Source organism: Eulemur rufifrons, chromosome 28 (genome assembly GCF_041146395.1).
Source record: "Eulemur rufifrons isolate Redbay chromosome 28, OSU_ERuf_1, whole genome shotgun sequence".
NCBI classification, from domain to species: Eukaryota; Metazoa; Chordata; class Mammalia; order Primates; family Lemuridae; genus Eulemur; species Eulemur rufifrons.
The window spans coordinates 20941595-20962062 of NC_091010.1; the positions used below are offsets into that span (position 1 = coordinate 20941595).

Here is a 20468-nt window from a genome sequence, read left to right on the forward strand (position 1 = left end):
TCTAGACAACTAAAATATATACAAAAAATTAGCCGGGCATGGTGGCGCATGCCTATAGTCCCAGCTCCTCGGGAGGCTGAGGCAGAAGGATCACTTGAGCCCAGGAGTTTGAGGTTGCTGTGAGCTAGGCTGATGCCATGGTACTCTAGCCCAGGCAACAGAATAAGACTCTGTCTCAAAAAAAAAAAAGAATACAAAGTATGTTTTAAATCAGGAGGAAAAATCACTGGAAAATACTGAAAGGAGGCCGGGCGCGGTGGCTCACGCCTGTAATCCTAGCACTCTGGGAGGCCGAGGTGGGCGGATCGTTTGAGCTCAGGAGTTCGAGACCAGCCTGAGCAAGAGCGAGACCCCACCTCTACTAAAAATAGAAAGAAATTATATGGACAGCTAAAAATATATATAGAAAAAATTAGCCGGGCATGGTGGCGCATGCCTGTAGTCCCAGCTACTCGGGAGGCTGAGACAGGAGGATCGCTTGAGCTCAGGAGTTTGAGGTTGCTGTGAGCTAGGCTGACGCCACGGCACTCACTCTAGCCTGGGCAACAGAGTGAGACTCTGTCTCAAAAAAAAAAAAAAAAAAAAAAAAAAGAAAATACTGAAAGGAAAATAAAGGTTACTTGAACTAATATATCAATTTATGAATTCACCCAACTAAGGAATAACCCATTATCAAAGCTCATTTTCAGATGATCAATCCTTTTGAGCTGTTTGACTCTTCTAACATACACATATTTTCCTATTCATAAAGATAATTTTTAAAAGTTTGTAAAGCTTCATTATATACCAATGGCTGCCTGAACTTATCATATAAATTCTGGACTCCATCTCCAGAGATTATGATTTAGTAGGTCTGGGGTAGAGAACAAGGAATTTTCATTTCTAACAAGTACCCAAGTAATTCTGATGCATGTGGTCCTTGGACCATACTTGAAGAAACAGTACCTCTCTACTCAAAGTAATCGTGATAAAATTCTCTCATAAGGTATTACATTTTCTAACATTTGAAATGACAATCAAATATTTCAGTCTATTTATTTTAGATCACTTTATTTTTCAATATAAAATGCAATAAACCAAAACATCCTTCAAATGAAACTGATTAACATTTAAAATAAACAAACATTTTTGACAGAGTTAGCTAGGTTAGGTTTTGAAATTCCTGGAGAATACAGAGCAGAGAAAGAGAAACACAGCCACTGTTGTAGTACCATTCACTGAGAAAAATCAGTTGCCATTTACTTTGAGAATAAACAGGGAGAGGATAAAGTATGCTTGACAGAGAAGGTTCCTGACTTCTAACAAATAATTATCAAAGCTATATGGATGGAGACACATAGATAATATATTATATATCCCCCAATATAACTATAGGCTTAAATTAGGCCCCGATAACATACCTAGTTCAAGAAGCTTCTTTGTGAGCAAAAGTGCCTTATCCAGGTCTCCCTGCTGGTATACTGCATAGCTCAAATAGTCTAGGACAGAGACTTTATCTATGGTAGAAACCTCGCCTTCATCCAGTTGCCTTAGTGCTTGTTCCATCCACAGTTCTGTATGGTAATAATCCGCTTCTGTATAGGCTACTTTGCCCAACTCAAAGCAGTCCTCAGCTGTTAGAAAAGATTTGTGTTTTACTCCTATTAAAAGAAAATACAGAGAACTTTAGGAATCTTAATACTACTGTACATTTATTTAAGACTACACAGCTTTCAAAATGCTATCTCACTTTTATTTGAACTTCGCAATAATCTTGAGGTAGGAAAAGCAAAAATTACCCTAATTTTATACACAAAGGAATAATCTATGAGGTAATGTAACATGACAAGAATTGCACAGCTGGTAAGAGGGTACCTGGGACCTAGAGGACCCAAGACTTAAATTATCAGTCATGATACCAAAATGAAACATCAATTAAGTTGAAATATGCTATTTTCTAACACAGTAGGAAGCACCATATGATATATATCTATCTCACTCCTAAACAACAATCTAGGCAAGAGATGAGTGTACAGGAGAGGCCAACCTGGCAACTGGTTTCTTTCTTTTAAACAGCATTAATGAGCTATAATCTAAATACCGTAAAGTTCACCCATTTAAAGATTATAATAGTTCTTAGTATATTTACAGAGTTGTGCAACTATCACCACAATCTAATTTTAGAACATTTTCATCATTTCAAAAGAAACTCTATAACCATTAACAGTCACTACCCATTATCTCCCCCATCCCACCTAACCCTAGACAACCACTAATCTACTTTCTGTCTCTATAGATTTGCCTGTTCTGGACATTTCATACAAATGGAATCATACTATATGTGGTCTTTTATGCCTGACCACTTTCACTCAGCATCATGTTTTCAAGATGCATACATATTGTAGCACGCTTTTTATTGTCCATTGCACGGACAGACCACATTTTGTTTATTGGATGATAGATATTTGGGTTGTTTCCTTTTTTTGGCTTTTATAAATAATCCTACCATGAACATTTGTATACAGGTTTTTGTGAGGACATATGTTTTCATTTCTCCAGTATATATGTAACAGTGGAACTGCTAGATCCTGTGGCAACTCTATGCTTAACATTTTGAGGAACTGCCAAACTTTCCCAAAGTGGCTATACTACCTTACATTCCCACCAGCAATGTATGAAATTCTAATTTCTCCACATCCTTGTCAATACTTATTATGATCCTTCTTTCTTATTACAGACAGTCTAGTGGGTATGAAGTGACATTTCATTGTGAGTTTGATTTCCATTTCCCTAAGGACTGATGATGTTGGGCATCTTTTGCTGTGCTTATTTGTCCATTTGTAGATCTTCTTTGGAAATTTGTCAGTTCAAATCTTTTGCCTATTTAAAAAATTTGGTTTTTCGTTTTTTATTATTGATTTGTTAGAGTTCATTAGATATTCTGGATACAAATCCCTTATCATTTATATGATTTTTGAATATTTTTTCCCATAATATGGGTTATCTTTTCACTTTCATGATGGTATATTAATACTTTGAAGCACAAAATTTTAATTTTCAAGGAGTCTAATTTATTAATCTTTTATCGCTTGGTTCTTGGTGTTAGTATGTCAACTGGCTTCTGAAGTGAAACTTCTATTTTAAGAAAAAGAGGTATTTGACAGTTTACATGTGATAAAATACAAATAGAAAACCAAAACACTTGGGAAAATACTTAGCTTCATGAACCATTGAAGAAATATGAAATTAAAACCACTGTGAAGAAAAATAGCTTAAAATAATGGTCTATATTTATTGAGGTCTTCCTATATTTTAGGCATTTGTCACTTATTTAACCCTTTAAGAAATTTAGCACTGTAAGATAAGAATAAAAATTTTATACCCTATGACTTAATACTACTATTTTTCAATTATTTCCTTGAGATTTAGTACTGTGGGTTGGAGAGAATACCTTCTTGTATAAAAGATTTTTGTAGCTGAACTAAATATTATAGCTAAAAACTATAATAAGGGCTGGGCCCAGTGACTCATGCCTATGATCCCATTACTTTGAGAGGCTGAGGCAAGAAGATCACTTGAGCCCAGGAGTTCAAGACCAGCTTGGGCAATAGAGTGAGACCCCATCTCTAAAAGAAAATTTTAAAAAATTAGGCAGGCATGGTTGCATGCACCTGTTGTCCTAGCTACCGACCCAGGAGGCTGAGCTAGGAGGATGGCTTTAGCCTGGGAATTGGAGGTTGCAGTGAGCTATGATCACACTGCATTCCAGTCTGGGCAACAGAGACCCTGTCTCACAAAAACCAACCAACCAAACAAACAAAAAAACTATAGTAAGGTAAAAGCAAGGAAATATATAGGCAGGTATGTCAACATAACAGTATTTTTCATTAAGAAAGATAATTTTAAATGCCATATAGGCCGGGCGCGGTGGCTCACGCCTGTAATCCTAGCTCTCTGGGAGGCCGAGGTGGGCGGATCGTTTGAGCTCAGGAGTTCGAGACCAGCCTGAGCAAGAGCGAGACCCCATCTCTACTAAAAATAGAAAGAAATTATATGGACAGCTAAAAATATATATAGAAAAAATTAGCCGGGCATGGTGGTGCATGCCTGTAGTCCCAGCTACTTGGGAGGCTGAGACAGGAGGATCGCTTGAGCCCAGGAGTTTGAGGTTGCTGTGAGCTAGGCTGACGCCACGGCACTCACTCTAGCCCGGGCAACAGAGTGAGACTCTGTCTCAAAAAAAAAAAAAAAAAAAAAAAAAAAAAAAAATGCCATATAGAAAAACCAGAAAAATTTAGACAGAACTGTATCAAAATGTTAAATTGTTACCTTGGTGGGAAGATTACAAGTTGTTTCCTAAATCTTTATACCTTTTTATCTTTTCAAATATTGTATGGTTACCCTTATTACTTCTATAAGAACAAAGAAAAATAGGAAAAAACTACTAAAAAGAAATAAAAAGCATAACTCTGAATGATGTACACAGAATAACAATCATACAACATTTCATCTTTATGAGATGAGTTACTTGGAGATTTTTAAGGACTTGAGTATTTTGTATTGTTTTCAGTTTATACCATGTTAAATAAGTAATAGAGAATTATTTCTGGCTCAGAAATTATGGGGAAAAAGCTTCTGATATAAAACAGATATGCTGGGTAAAATATAACAATTATCCATTTATTCTATAGCCAAGTTCACAAAAATTAAATTTCCTGGGGCCAAAACTAAAAAAGAACTTCAAACCCAGAGAAGTAAGCCAAGTATGAAGGTGTATCTACCCTGGAGGCAGTCACCAGCATCAGAAACCTAGAGGTTTGATTTTTTACTACCAAGCAGGGGATGGGAGATAAAGCCTCCAGCCCATGCAAAGTAACAAGCTGGTTCTGAGAACCCCACATAAAGTAAACCTTTAAAGAATTACAGCTTAAATGAAAGAATGAACTAGAAAACAATATGTCAGCTGGCAAAGCCAAACAGCAAAAGAATTTATTTTTCTCAGTCTATACTATAAATAGGAGAAAAAAAAATCCCCTATAGAATTCCAAAGGCATGTCCTCAGGGAGGTTTTGATTTTAAATTTACATTGTCTCCATGGTCTGGGAAATGAAAGCCAAGAAATTAACTTAAAATGGTCCTAGGTTGGTAATATCATAGGGCATCTAGCAAAAGCAACATTTATACTCTGGAAAATGCACCCTTGCCCCAGGCTTTTCAATATTCCCACAGATGATACCAGCTGAAACACATACAACTCAAAATTACAAAGCATGTGATGAAATAAGCCATTATGAGCAAAGTCAGCAGATATTAATAAAAACAGTACTAGACATCCCCCACGATCTTCAGATACTGTAGTTATCAGATTAAGAATACAAAATAACTATGATTAAAAATGTTTAAGAAATTAAAATTATTCTGGATTCATGACTAGGTAAAAACATACACACACACACGAAATTAAAAAATAGAAAATATGAACAATTAAGATACTCTAACAAAGATCAGGTAGCTTTGAGTGGAGAAAAAAATTGAACTTCCAAAAATCATAGATATAATCAATGACAGTAAAAACTCATTAGGTTAAACTGTAGATTGGACACAACTAAAAAGAAAATAATCTAGAAGAGAGAGTTGAATAAATTATCATGGAATATAAATCATCATGGAATAAACTACCCAAATACAGCAGAGAGATAAATATGAAATGTTAGATAAAAGACAAAAAGGAAAAAAGAAAGTCTAATTATGACTACTTGGGAGTTCCAGAAGAAGAGAATATGGCAGAGACAGTATTTAAGGAGATAATGTGGTAGAAATTTTTCCAGAATTAAACACATGAAACTTCAGATTCAGGAAGCATAAAGAATCTTAAGCCAAACAAATAAAGTACATATAAGGGCTTCTTAAGGATGTGTTTCAAGGAGGAAAATTCCAAAAGGAAAGTCTGAGGTACAAGAAAGAATGAACAAAGAAACTGGTATACATATAAGCCAATCTAAATTAAAGAACAGTAAACTACCAGATTGGCAAAAATTTCAATGTTTGACATTTTTTGGTGATGCTTTGGGGGAAATAGGCACTCTCATATATTGCAGGTAGAAATGCAAAATAATAACTCCTATGGAGGGTAGTTGGGACAATCAGCAAAATTATCTATTCATTTATTCTTTAAGGCAGTGGCACCACTTCTAGAAAAATATCCCAAAGACCACACTTAGCAAAAATATAAAACAACCTGTGTACAAATGCTGTATATCACAGCAATATTTTTTAACAACAAAAGACTGCAAACAAACCAGACGTTCATCAAAAGGGGTCTAGTTAAACTGGAACCTCCAAAAAATAGAGTAACATGCAGCTATAAAAAGAAATGAGGATTTCTATATATGATATAAAGTGATATCTGGGGCATATCAATAAATTAAGGCATGAAAGTACAAAACAGTATTTATAGTATGCTACATTTTGGGTATATGTTGAGAGGAAATAGGACTATATATATTTGCTTTTATTTTCAAAAAAATTAGAAATAGAAAAATTAATAAAATGGTTACATACAGGAAAAAGAAGGGGATAGGCTGAAAAGTACAGGAATGAAAGTGAGACTTCTATAAATGTACCTTATTAGTACAGTTTGGACTGTGAAAGAATATAAAAGTTTTATATAATTAACAACAATAAATCAAAAGAAAAAAATCCCTAAAAAATTGAGGAAAAGATACTGAAATAAATGAACCTATCTGTTTAACAAGTTGAGAGCATAACCACACAAGGAACTGAATTACTTCACGTCTTTAAAACAATATTTTGACTGATCATATCTAGTGTGATATATTCTAAGGATTAAAAAGTATAGAAAACCTGCACTCAGTATTCTTACTGTTATTAATAGTACAGGTACTATTATTTTGAAATTATTTTAAGCATATTATAGATAATACAATGAAGTAATTATGCCAACTGTCATTAGGAACCAAGATTTTCAAAACAAGAGAAAAGCGATTTAAGTATGAACCCTGTAGTCTCAATCTGAATTGGAGTAACAATATGAACTTATAGATTTTCTATCTCTGTTCATTGAATGACAAACTCAATAGCAATAAACACCCCTAGAACCTAGCCAGACTGCTGCTTAAATGTCACTCTCTGTTAAGAGGAATCAAGGCTCGGGCTCACCTAGCACAGTGGTATGTGCCTGTAGCCCCAGCCACTCAGAAGGCTGAGGCAGGAGGATCATTTAAGTCCAGGAGTTCAAGGCTGTAATGCACTATGATCACACCTGTGAAAAACCAATGAATGTACTCCAGCCTGAGCTACTTCCTTGCTATCAAAGAATAATATGATCATTTCAAAAAGACAAATGTGCCAATCTGAAGAGGTTCCTACTGGCCTAGAATGGGATAATATAAGCATCAAAGAAATAATGATATAATGGATTGAAATACAAAAATATAAAAATCCTGAATTCCTGATATTTCAGATAAAAATCACTGGTCACTACTGAAAGCTGTCAGGATATCAACTTATTATACTCTGAAAATTGATAAAAAAGAATAATTATAGATTTATCCTACCTTTCCTGCATAAACTACAGATCAAGGTAACCAAATGGTTCATGAAGGAACATTCTTGTTTATAAATTCCAGCTATTACCACTAAAAGGAATGATGGAATGAGAAAAATCACCAATTTGCAACCCCTAATTGTTACGGTGGTTCTAGGCAATGAACCACTACAGTTACCAAAGGCTGCCAAAACCATTAGATGAAACTGAAGGAGAAGATCATGGAGAGATCAGGCTCTCACCACTTGAACGCCTACTCATCAATGAGCATCACAAAAAGTATGACAAGATATTGGGTGTCAGTTCATGCAATTCAACAGAAAGTTCATAGTGCCACCTATGGAATTAATTAAAAACTTAACTTGAATCTAATCAAGCCTCAACCTCTAAACAGTTTGTAGGAAACATAGGCATTAGAGGAACAAGTTAACCACCAAAGAAGAAATCAGCCAACTCCAGAATGTGGGACATTCCACAGAACATATGACCAGGTTTTCTCAACTAATCAATGTCATAAATAGAAAAAACAAAGGAGAGGGGAATAAAAGAGATTTAAGAGACATAACCAAAAAATGCCACTGTAAAAGAACATCTTTGAGACCACCGAAGAAACTGCATATTGACTTCGTATTAAGTTATATTAAGGAAATACTGTCAATTTAGTTAGGCAGGATAATAGTAAATGGTTATGTTATCTTTAAAAGAGACCTGATCAGTTAGATAAATATACATATTGAATTATTTATGGACAAAATGACATGATGTCTAGGATTTGCTTTTAAAAGACTCCAACCACAGACCACTGGAACAGAATTGAGAATCCAGATATAAAACCATCCTCATATAGCCATCTAATCTTTGACAAAGCAGACAAACATATTCTGGGGAGAAGAATTCCTGTTCAATAAATGGTGCTGGGAAAACTGGATAGCCACATGTAGAAGACTGAAACAGGACCCACACCTTTCACCTCTCACAAAAATCAAATTACAGTGGATAACAGATTTAAACCTTAGGAGTGAAACTATTAGAATCCGAGAAGAAAATGTGGGAAAGACTCTTATAGACATTGGCCTAGGCAAAGAATTTATGAAGAAGACCCCAAAGGCAATCACAGCAACAACAAAAATAAATAAATGGGACCTGATTAAATTAAAAAGCTTCTGCACAGCCAAAGAAACTGTCACGAGAGTAAATAAACAACCTACAGAATGGGAAAAAATTTTTGCATGCTACACATCTGATAAAAGACTGATAACTAGAATCTATTTAAAACTCAGGAAAATCAGCAAGAAAAAAATCAAACAACCCTATCAAAAAGTGGGCAAAGGACATGAACAGAAATTTCTCAAAAGAAGACAGAAGAATGGCCAACAAACATATGAAAAAAATGCTCAATATCTCGAATCATCAGGGAAATGCAAATCAAAACCACAGTGAGATATTACTTAACTCCAGTGAGAATGGCCTTTCTCAAAAAGTCCCATAACAACAAATGTTGGCGTGAATGCAGAGACAGGAACACTCATACACTGCTGGTGGGACTGCTAACTAGTGCAACCTCTGTGGAAAGCAATATGGAGATACATTAAACAGATACAAGTAGACCTACCATTTGATCCAGTAATCTCATTATTGGGCATCTGCCCAAAAGAACAAAAAACATTCTATAACAAAGATATCTGCACCCGAATGTTTATAGCAGCACAATTCACAATTGTGAAGATGTGGAAACAACCCAAGTGCCCATCAATACATGAGTGGATTAATAAAATGTGGTCTATGTATACCATGGAGTACTACCCAGCTATAAGAAACAATGGTGATATAGCACCTCTTGTATTTTCCTGGAAAGAGTTGGAACCCATTCTACTAAGGAGCCCAAGAAGGGAAAAATAAGCACCACGTGTACTCACCATCAAATTGGTTTCACTGATCATCACCTAAGAGCACATTTAGGAATAACATTGGTCGGGTGTTGGGCAGATGTGGGTGGGGGAGGGGATGGGTGCATACATACATAATGAGTGCGATGCATACCATCTAGGGGATGGACACATTTGAAGCTCTGACTCCGGGGGGGGGGGGGGGGGGGCAAGGGCAATATATGTAACCTAAACTTTTGTACCCCCACATGCTGAAATAAGAAAAAAAAAAAAAAAGACTCCAACCAAAACAACAAAAAGAAGGGGTAGTGAGAATAGATGTAACAAGAATGACGAACGTTAAAAAACTTCTGAAGCTCGGTGATGGATGCATGAGGCTCATTATGTTATTATCTTTATTTTTGTGTGTGTGTCATGTTTGACATTTTCCATAATAAAAGAAGTTTTATAAATAACAACAAAAAGAAGAAAGTCATGTCCTCCAGGGCTCTTTTTATGCCTTATAAAGAAAATCACATAGTTCCCTTTCTAACACTAACAAAAAAAAAAAAAATGACAAGTATGTGAAAAAATAACAACAAATTACATGATAAATTAAATACTACATACCTAACACTTCCCTTTGAAAATATAGTTCTGAGACTAAATCCATACTATACTAGAAGTCATGCTTCTAAAACAGTAAAGCATTTAAAAGAAACTATAGGGGCCGGGTGCGGTGGCTCACGCCTGTAATCCTAGCACTCTGGGAGGCTAAGGCGGGTGGATCGCTCGAGGTCAGGAGTTCGAGACCAGCCTGAGCAAGAGCGAGACCCCGTCTCTACTAAAAAAATAGAAAGAAATTATCTGGCCAACTAAAAATATATATAGAAAAAATTAGCCAGGCATGGTGGCACACGCCTGTAGTCCCAGCTACTCGGGAGGCTGAGGCAGTAGGATCGCTTGAGCCTAGGAGTTTGAGGTTGCTGTGAGCTAGGTTGACGCCACGGCACTCACTCTAGCCTGAGCAACAGAGTGAGACTCTGTCTCAAAAAAAAAGAAACTATCAGTCATAGACTAGACTATATTTGTCAGATAAAACATACAATCTTTTACATTTACTTAAGTGTCTGATAATATCACAAAGGAAATTGGTGGAGAAAGCAACAATGGTGTTTTCTTTAATAAATTTTGATTGAATACACTTCAAGGAGTCACTAAATTGGCCAGAACTCTTATAGCTCTTTTGTATACATACAAAGCACTCAAGTAGTATCAGGTATTCTGAAGAAAAACATTTGGAAAAATGACAGTTTCTCTTACACATTAAAATTGTCTACTTAAGTTAGTCTCTATAAATACAAGCTTTCACAGTAACAAGCTAGAAGCATATCCATAACTATTAAGTCCTAAGAGAAAGACAAGGTGGTTCTTTCATCCTCGAAGGCTATGAAACAAACCATAGTTTAAAATCTTAAAATACAGGCTGGGCGCGGTGGCTCACGCCTATAATCCTAACACTCTGGGAGGCCGAGGCAGGCAGATCGCTGGAGCTCAGGAGTTCGAGACCAGCCTGAGCAAGAGCAAGACTCCGTCTCTACTAAAAATAGAAAGAAATTATCTGGCCAACTAAAAATATATATAGAAAAACTTAGCCGGGCATGGTGGCGCATGCCTGTAGTCCCAGCTACTCGGGAGGCTGAGACAGGAGGATCGCCTGAGCTCAGGAGTTTGAGGTTGCTGTGAGCTAGGCTGACGCCACGGCACTCTAGCCCGGGCAACAGAGCAAGACTCTGTCTCAAAAAAAAAAAAAAAAAAAAAAAAAAAAAAAAATAAATCTTAAAATACAAGTCTTTTTTGTATTAACATTGTCCTAATGGGCTGAACAGAGAAGCCAAGTGATAGTTACTTTATAGACTGCAAGAGTTATCTTACCTGGAAGATTACCCTTTGAGATGGTATCTGTATCCAAATTGTAGGTGTCCTGGAGACGCAATAGAGCTTTGGCTGCCCCAACCTGATCTTCATCATTAGGGAAGTATTGTCTCTGAATGGTTAGGTTAGAGATAAAGCCTTAAAATAGAAAAAGAAAAAGGAAAAGAAGGAAAAAAAAGTAAGTCATCATCGTATCTACGGAAACAGGATAAAAAATTTTTTTAAATAATATGACAAAAAAAAAAAAGCCAGGTGTGGTGGCTCATGCCTGTAATCCTAGTACTCTGGGAGGCCGAGGATTGCTTGAGCTCAGGAGTTCAAGACCAGTTTGAGCAAAAGTGAGACCCCATCTCTACAAAAACTAGAAAGATTAGCTGGGTGTGGTGTTGCATGCCTGTACTCCCAGCTACTCAGGAAGCTGAGGCAGGAGTATCATCTGAGCCCAGGAGTTTGAGGTTGCAGTGAGCTACCATGATGCCACTGCACTCTAAGCCACCACAGAGTAAGACTCTGTCTCAAAAAAAAAAAAAAAAAAAAAAGACTGTAAAACCTCATAGACTTCTAATACAGAGTCTTTATAAGGATTTTTCCAAATCTATTTTATTATCATTTCCACAACACCACAAAAGTTCCACATCTCAACAAGAAAAAATTAAATACATTGAATGAGACTTAATATACCCCTAACTTATTCAAACTTCCCAAACCCTTTCCAATGTTGCTTAAGTAAACTGAAGTCTAATTATATCTGTGTTAGTAGGTAAAGACCAACTAACACAATAATTGAGTTCTTAGTTATACAATATAGCAAGAAAACAAAAAGTGCCTGCACTAAGCTTGAGAAATGAACAGATTTATGAATCTGAAAATGACATACATTGGAAGCCAATCATACTTTCATATAACAGATGATAAGTAAAATCTGTGCATAAAAGAAAGGTTTTCTTTTATGTACCACACATTATATAAATATGTAAATATATAAAGTTTGGTAGAATTCTTTGAGGGGAAGGGGATGTTGTCAATTATACATTTAAGAGCAACAGCTAGTTTATTAAAATATATTTAGACCTGTTTAATTCATCAAATATAGTGTTCATCAATCAAGATTTCCTATATATAAAACCTAATCTTAAAAATGTTTTATATAAAGTATAGCAAAAATCAAACAAAGCAATTACTGATAACTATATAATCCTAAGGAGAATGGATGCTAAATACTCCTTAAGAAACAAACAGAAAAAACCCAAAAAGTGATTTAAAATTTTAATATAAGTGGTAATATCATGTGCAAATAAAAATTAGACACGAGACTTCCCTCTCCTCTCATTAACTTATAATCAGCTATACGTATTTTCAATAGTAAAAGACCTGGCATTTTTATGTTAATAGAAATATATACATGAACAATTGGCTCATAGCTACAGTTCTTATTAAGCATATTTTTATGTGGTTTTCTTTTCCTCCCTTTTTTGAAGACACTTGCTGTGTTGCTGAGGCTGGAGTGCAGTGGCTATTCACAGGCGTGATCCCACTGCTGATCAGCACGTGGGAGTTTTGACCTGCTCTGTTTCTAACCACATTTTTTAGTTTTAATCCCAACTTTCAGTCACAATCTCCACATAGAATTTTACTGGTAAGTTTTAACATTTTAAGGCAATATATGTAACCTAAACATTTGTACTCCCATAATATGCTGAAATAAAAAAAAAATTTTTAAGTTTTAACATTTTATAGAAGACTCTTATGTTTCTTATGCCCCAAAGTCCAAGAAGTTGCTTAAATCTTCTAATAAAAAGAGGGAAAAAAAAGATATATGTATGTATACATACATATATACACACCCACACTTCCTTAAATATGTTCTCAGGGTGTTATATAGTAGAGAAAATAATCAAAGGCATTTCCTTCTCATAGTGAACAAATATTCACGAGTACTTGCCTTAATTTTTCTTTTCAAAGTTTCCTGTCCTACGCATAATAGTTTACTTCATTGCTTACAAACACCGGTAAGCACCGCACCCTTAAAGTATTTCATCTACATAGCAAGCTCAGCTCTTTCCCTTTCTCTTTTTTTTTTTTGCCACCTATATTCAATAAATATTTGAGCCTCTACCATGTACTAAGCATAATCCCCTTACCTCCTTAAACTCTAGACTTAGTTTTCTATGTCTGTTACTAAAATATCTCAGCATTCTAACTATAATTTTATTGTTTCACATAAAAAGACTTATTCATTATCACTGTTTGCAGCCTCAGCTTTTTAATTTATTGTCTACATTGAGTAAAATAAACCTAAGCTTCAAAATAGTAGGTAAGGACAAAGCTGACACTTTTCTTTATAGTAACACTCCCAACATTCTAAAAACTGATTAAAGATATATACGTAAATTTTTAAAGTATGAAGGTAATACCCCCCAAAAAATCTCTCAGAAATGAAGCTATATGCCAAATAATCTATTCACTTTTATAGATTTCAAAACAAAAAGCACCAGTGTTAGTCACCAACAACAGAAACTACTTCTTTTTTAATCAAAAATTCAAAATCTTGACTACATTCACTCTATTCAAACCAAATGCAACCATGCAATAATCCAATTACAACACCAAACACTTGATGTTTTGGGAACTGTATCTATCTCCAATCTTAGCATTTCTACAAGTGATAGCAATATTGCTTTACTTTTTTTGGCTCATTAGTCTCCTCAGACTTACCATCTGACATATCCTTAAGGACCAGATTCTCCAACTCACTCCACTCGGTGTTCAGACGTTTCATTAACTTGAATGCATTTACAGGATGCCCAACAAATCCTTCTGGATCTTTTGTCGCTGTGCTGGTTAACCGATCTAACTTCTCTGCCCATCTTTAGACGTAAAACATAAAAATGGAGTTGTACATATACTTCATAAGAAAAAATACAATTTAGTAAAGCACTCAGGAAAAAAAAAACCTAGAGATTTTTGAGTTAAACTATAACTACAATTTCTTTTTAAAAGTAAAATTATAGACCTGGCGTGTGGCTCATGCCTGTAACTCCAGCACTTTTGAGAGGCTGAGGCAGGAGGACTGCTGGAAGCCAGGAGTTCAAGACCAACCAACACAGAGAGACCCCATCTCTACAAAAAATTAAAGATCAGCTAAGCATGGTGGCATGCACAGCTACTCTGGAGGCTGAGCCAGGAGGATCACTTCAGCATGGTTAGAGGTTGTAGTAAGCTATGATGGTGCCACTGCACTCAACCCTGGGTGACAGAGAAAGACTGACTCACAAAAAAAAAAAAAAGAAAAAGAAAAAAAAGTAAATTATAAAGGTTCTTTAAAAAGCAAGATCCTTTTATTGATAAAAATGTAACTTGGCAGAATCAAAATACAACCATAAGACTTTTTGTTTTAGTTTTGTTTCTCCCAAATGGTTATAGTAAATGGAACCTTCCTATCTTTGTAAAGCTGTGATTGGATCCCTCTAGTAAAAGTCTAAAAATTCATTTCCCCATAGGTCCATAGGCCAAATAACTGATTATTACAAAGTACAAATAGCCCAACCCAAATTCAGTTACATGTTCATTTAAATCAACTTATACCAAATTTTTATATCCAGTATCTAGAAACTATATTTTAAAACAAAAAAACTAAATACTTAGCTACTCATTAGATAAAAGACAGAAATTCTCAGGTCAGGAGTAACTATGAACCTCAGTCAATTGAAAATAAATTAGTATTTGAGAAAAATTGTATCAATTAAATACTACTACCCACACTTATCACTATAATCTCTACAATGGAACCACAGGAGTGAAGGATAAATAGAATTGGAAAATTGCTCTAGCAGGAGGCTTGATTGGGGAGGTTAGAGGAAGACAGAAGAAAATACTAGCAACACTTTTAAAATTTGTCAGTCACCTCCCCATATCCATCCATATTCTTATCTCAATCCCTGTTCTTCGAATGTGAACCTTGGCAGAGGCCTAACTCTTGTTTTCTGTGCTTCTATTTTAGCCATTTCAGCTGGCTTTGTAGGACTGAAAGATGGCTTTCATCTCTACTCAAAGAATACTTTAGCGTGAAAAAGAAAACATCCAGGTAGAGTCAGTAATAATAAGTAAAACACTTTGCTTACTTTTTTATTTGTTCTAACTTATCCTCTTCTGCCTTAATATAATCTTTCAGAGAAGTCACCAGATCTTTCTCAGTATGGATCAAATCAGTCATCTGACCTAGAAGGGGAAGTGGAGAAAAAGGTTACCAAATACTCGTTTTCATCAACACAAGTATTTTAGAATAATTTAAGAATGACTGAGAATGCTTCATTCTATGAGGACTTAACTGGTATGAATCAGATACATTGGAGAGGGTCATCTTTTTTTTCCCCTTTTTCACCAGGTAAATCAAAATAAAAGCCAAAAACTTTTCTATTCAAGTGTTCCAGTTCTAATTTTCAAGCTACTTAATTTTGCATGCTTACACTATGTTTGCAAATTGTCTTTTCACCTACAAATTTATTTTTAAATTACAAAACAACTTTCCAAGGATCAATGTTTGTTCTTTACCAACTCCTCTCTCGCCTTTGTTTTTGAAACTAATTTAATTTTCATTCAATAAGCAAAAAAACACACTAAAAAGAAGTTTCAAATGATCTATGCTTAGTTATTTATAAGAGGATGAGAAGAGTCATTTTATATCCTCAAATCAGTGTCATAAAAAAAATACTTATATTTTAATTAGCTCTACAATTCTACAAGGGCAGTACTGGCCAATAGAATGAAGGAAAAACATTTATTGAAGATGGATAAAGCATGCATACAGGAAAATATAAAAAGATATATATCTAAGTATGAGGAATATTCTGGGAGAAGGGGGACATGGAAAGGTCTTAAATTCTGTGTACTGCTGGTTTTTTTCTCCCCATTAGCCAATATGCTATTTTTATAATACTTGTAAAGATGTAGAAATATTATGATATAGAAAAAAAATCTTGTGTTCACAATAGATTCTTAAATGGAAAAAGCAGATCAGAAAATAATATCCAGCATGTTATTTGTCTATCTGTGCACTTTCTTTGATATGTTCTCCTAAACTTTTTTAAGTTTATAACCTGAATATGTATCATTTTTATAACCAGGAAAAATTAATTTTAAAAAATAATAAATTTTTTTTAAAAAGAGAGGACCTTTTAGAGGGGCAGGGAGTAAACTAATGCTTCAGTCTTTGGGAATACACAGAATACACTGTATTTGTTTTTACAGATTTAAAAACACTAAAAATGAGACTGGGCGCAGTGTCTCATGTCTGTAATCCTAGCACTTTGGGAGGCTAAGGCAGAAGGATTGCTTGAGGCCAGGAGTTCAAGACCAGCCTGAGCAAGAGCAACACCCCGTCTCTACAAAAAATAGAAAAATTAGTCAGGCATAGTGGCATGCACCTATAGGCAGAAGGATCCCTTGAACCCAGGGGTTTGAGGTTGCAGTGAGCTATGATAACGCCACTGCACTCTAGCCAAGCAACAGAGTGAGATCCTGTCTCAATTGATCAATCAATCAATCAATCAATAAATCAAAAAATAGAAAATTTTAAATACAAAAACAACACAAACCAAAAAATAGTAAGACTTACCAATTGAAGTAAAAAAGCCTGGATGGGCCGAAGACTGGGGAAGTAGAATCCCTACAATTAAAATATACCAGATCATGCTGGAAGATTTAATTTTACAGGTTCACACACCTACAAGAGAGAAATACAGCCATTACTTAAAAAAAAAAGGGGGGGGGAATGTTCCTTACCTATTCTTTCTATGAATAAAGTGAAAGTCAGACTCCAAGGTTGCCCATAGAATTAATGTTAATTCTTATAAATTGTTTAATAATTTAATAGCTACTATCTTATTTTCTTCATGTAGAGTACTACCTTGATATTTCACATTAGAGAAAAATGTGCATGTTTATCACCTGATAATTTATGCTTAAAAATTCAAGCTGAGTTTTTCTCCTTAGTTACTATTACAATTAGAGTAACTGAACAATAGTGGCTCTTTCGTACAACCTGAAAAATAATTTTCTCTGTGATCTAGATCCAAACCATCAATTTCCCATAAAAATACACCAATTTGTTAAATATTACCAATGCATTTTATCTTTTATTTTTAATTTAATTTAATTTTTTGAGACAGAGTGGCACTTTGTTGACCTGGCTAGAGTGCGTGCCATGGCATCAGTCTAGCTCACAGAAACCTCAAACTCCTGGGCTCAAGAGATCCTCCTGCCTCAGCCTCCCAAGTAGCTGGGACTACAGGCACACGCCACCACGTCCAGCTAATTTTTTGTTTCTATTTTAGTTGCCCAACTAATTTTTTCTATTTTTAGTAGAGATGGGATCTCCCTCTTGCTCAAGCTCGTCTCGAACTCCTGACCTCAAGCAATCCTCCCATCTTGGCCTCCCAGAGTGCTAGGATTACAGGCATGAGCCACCCCACCTGGCCTACCAATGCATTTTAAAGATGTTATAGTATGTGTTAAAGTAACAAGATTTCAGAGGTTTCTGTTTAATCCTTACAATTTCTAAACTGCTCCATCTTTTCTCTATATGGCTTTAAATATTAAAATAAATTCAATTAAAAGTTGCAGATGTGGGGGCAATGAAAATGTTCTAACATTGGCCAGGTGCAGTGGCGCCGGCCTATAGTCCCAGCTACTCCAGAGAATGATGTGGATGGCTTGAGCCCAGGAGGTGGAGGCTAGACTCGGCAACAAAGCAAGATCCCGTCTTTTAAAAAATAAACACATAAGTAAAATAGACTGTGGCTGAACAACTCTGAGAGACTACTGAAAACCACTGAACCATGAATATTAAATGGGTGAACTGTATGGTGTATGAATTATGTCTCAATAATGCTGTTTTTTGTTTTGTCTTTGTTGGAGGGGAAGGGGGGAATCTTGCTAAGTTGCCCAGGCTGGACTCAAATTCCTTGGCTCAAAGGATCCTCCTGCCTCAGCCTCCTGAGTAGCTGGAACTACAGGCAGGCCACCGTGCCCAGCTTTTTTTTTAAGTTGTAAAGAATCCAAAATGAATAAACAGCTCTGTCCATTTAAACTAGTAATTTCTCTCAAAGGACCTAGTATTGAGTTTTCTTATCTACTATGTTCTACGTAAAAAATCTTAGCCTAAGACATAGCTGTCGCTGTTTATTTTTTCCTCTTTTTAAATCTGGCAGCAAAACCCTTCTATCTTTTTTCTCTATGTCCCTGATTGTCTCTTCTAATGAGGATTTGTCATGGCAGATGAGGATATCAACTAACCAACAGAAAGGCTTTACCCCACTTTCCCAGATACCCTGCTAGCACTCTTCTCTTACTCCTTCTTCTCCACCATAAACATGGACTTTATGTCTTTCTTGAACTCCTGACCTCGAGCGATCCACCCGCCTCGGCCTCCCAGAGTGCTAGGATTACAGGCGTGAGCCACCGCACCCGGCCTATGTCTTTCTTATTACCTTACAGAAGGATAAGCTAACATTACAGTATAGTTTGCCCCAGTAACAGGATCCTATTGGTAACTCTGGCTTGAGCAGGCACCTCGGACTCTTGCCATGTGATTTGAGCTAAATCAACAAGTTCAAGTCCACATTGAAAGCTCCTTATTCTACAAAAGCTGAAAAATAACCCCACTTTCCCCCTAACTTGAATCTCAATAAAAATAGATCACCACAAAAACTGACTTTCTGAAAGTACTCTTAAATCTCTTCCCTTAAGTTTGCTGCAAACTTCCAGATACTTCCAGAACCACAAGTAGTGAAATACACTGCTCTCTTGGCTGCCTTACAGTGATTTTGGGAAGGTTTCTAGAATGTAGCAGATGTAGACACTTCCTCTCCTGGGCTCCTGCCAAAGCACAAGCTTTTTCAAAATGCTGGGCTGTCTGAAGAGTCAAGCATTTTCTGTTTAAACAGATTTCTATCATAATTTTCTTCATAAGTAAATGCTATTTCCAGAAAATACAAATGTTTTTGCCGTACTAACAAAAGGCAAATCACAAATGTTGTCTAAACTTTTTAACTCTGATGAGAGTTTAGATTTGTCAGATAAGAGGTTATTTTTTCATTGCTAAAATATATTTTGTCACTAAAGTTTGTCATCTTTCATTGTCTTTAAACTGCACAATGAATCAAGAACTATTAGCCTACAGAAATAACTAAAAGGGCCGGGCGCGGTGGCTCACGCCTGTAATCCTAGTACTCTGGGAGGCCGAGGAGGGAGGATTGCTTGAGCTCAGGAATTCAAGACCAGCCTGAGCAAGAGCGAGACCCCATCTCTACTAAAAATAGAAAGAAATTAGCTGGACAACTAAAAATATATATAGAAAAAATTAGCCGGGCATGGTGGCGCATGCCTGTAGTCCCAGCTACTTGGGAGGCTGAGGCAGGAGGATCGCCTGAGCCCAGGAGTTTGAGGTTGCTGTGAGCTAGGCTGACACCACGGCACTCACTCTAGCCCGGGCAACAGAGCGAGACTGTCTCAAAAAAAAAAGAAAGAAAGAAAGAAATAAGTAAAAAGAAGCTTAAGATGCATTTTTCTTAAAGTTTAACAGCTTGAAAATATCTTAAATATGATAGAGCTTATATAAAAATTCAAAACATTAATCATATGAATAAATATAGTTTTACCTTACATCATGCTTCAAAATAAATTCTAGATGGATTAAACAGTTATAATCAACAAAATAAAAAAATAACATCAAAAGAAAAGTTATTGGATCTCTAAAGGCAGAGAATGTCTAAACTCAAAAATGAGAAAAGAACGTATCAAAAGCTAGATGGAATGTAAATACAAAATAATTTCAGTTTATATGTTGGAAAAAACCCTGTAAACTATAAACTAGGAAACTATTTAAAGAAAACAGAACTCTTTTAAGAGCTCATACAAATCAATATTTAAAAAAACACTAAAGATGCTAATTTAAAATAATGGATAAAGAATTTGGAATGTCACAAAGAGAAACCATAAATAGTGAAACCATAAAAAAATGCTCAAACTTATTAGTAATTAATGACATAAAAAATTAAAATTCAATACCATTTTTGCCCATCAAATGAACAATTAAACAATTAAAATTGTCTAATGATGTTGTT

The 20468-nt window shown here is 35.6% G+C and overlaps 1 protein-coding gene across 5 annotated transcripts in view; it reads right to left on the minus strand.

The window, feature by feature from the left end:
* The window catches only part of P4HA1 (prolyl 4-hydroxylase subunit alpha 1), a 75755-nt gene that overhangs the window by 36945 nt on the left and 18342 nt on the right, over positions 1 to 20468 (minus strand). For all 5 annotated transcript variants that reach the window (XM_069459799.1, XM_069459796.1, XM_069459798.1 and 2 more), the window contains exons 2-6: positions 16961 to 17068; positions 15468 to 15564; positions 14062 to 14213; positions 11347 to 11484; positions 1401 to 1640 (exon numbers count right to left, since the gene is read on the minus strand). In XM_069459799.1, the coding sequence (XP_069315900.1) occupies positions 1401 to 1640; positions 11347 to 11484; positions 14062 to 14213; positions 15468 to 15564; positions 16961 to 17036 (703 nt within the window). In that variant the 5' untranslated portion in view covers positions 17037 to 17068. The remainder of the gene's footprint in view (positions 1 to 1400; positions 1641 to 11346; positions 11485 to 14061; positions 14214 to 15467; positions 15565 to 16960; positions 17069 to 20468) is intronic.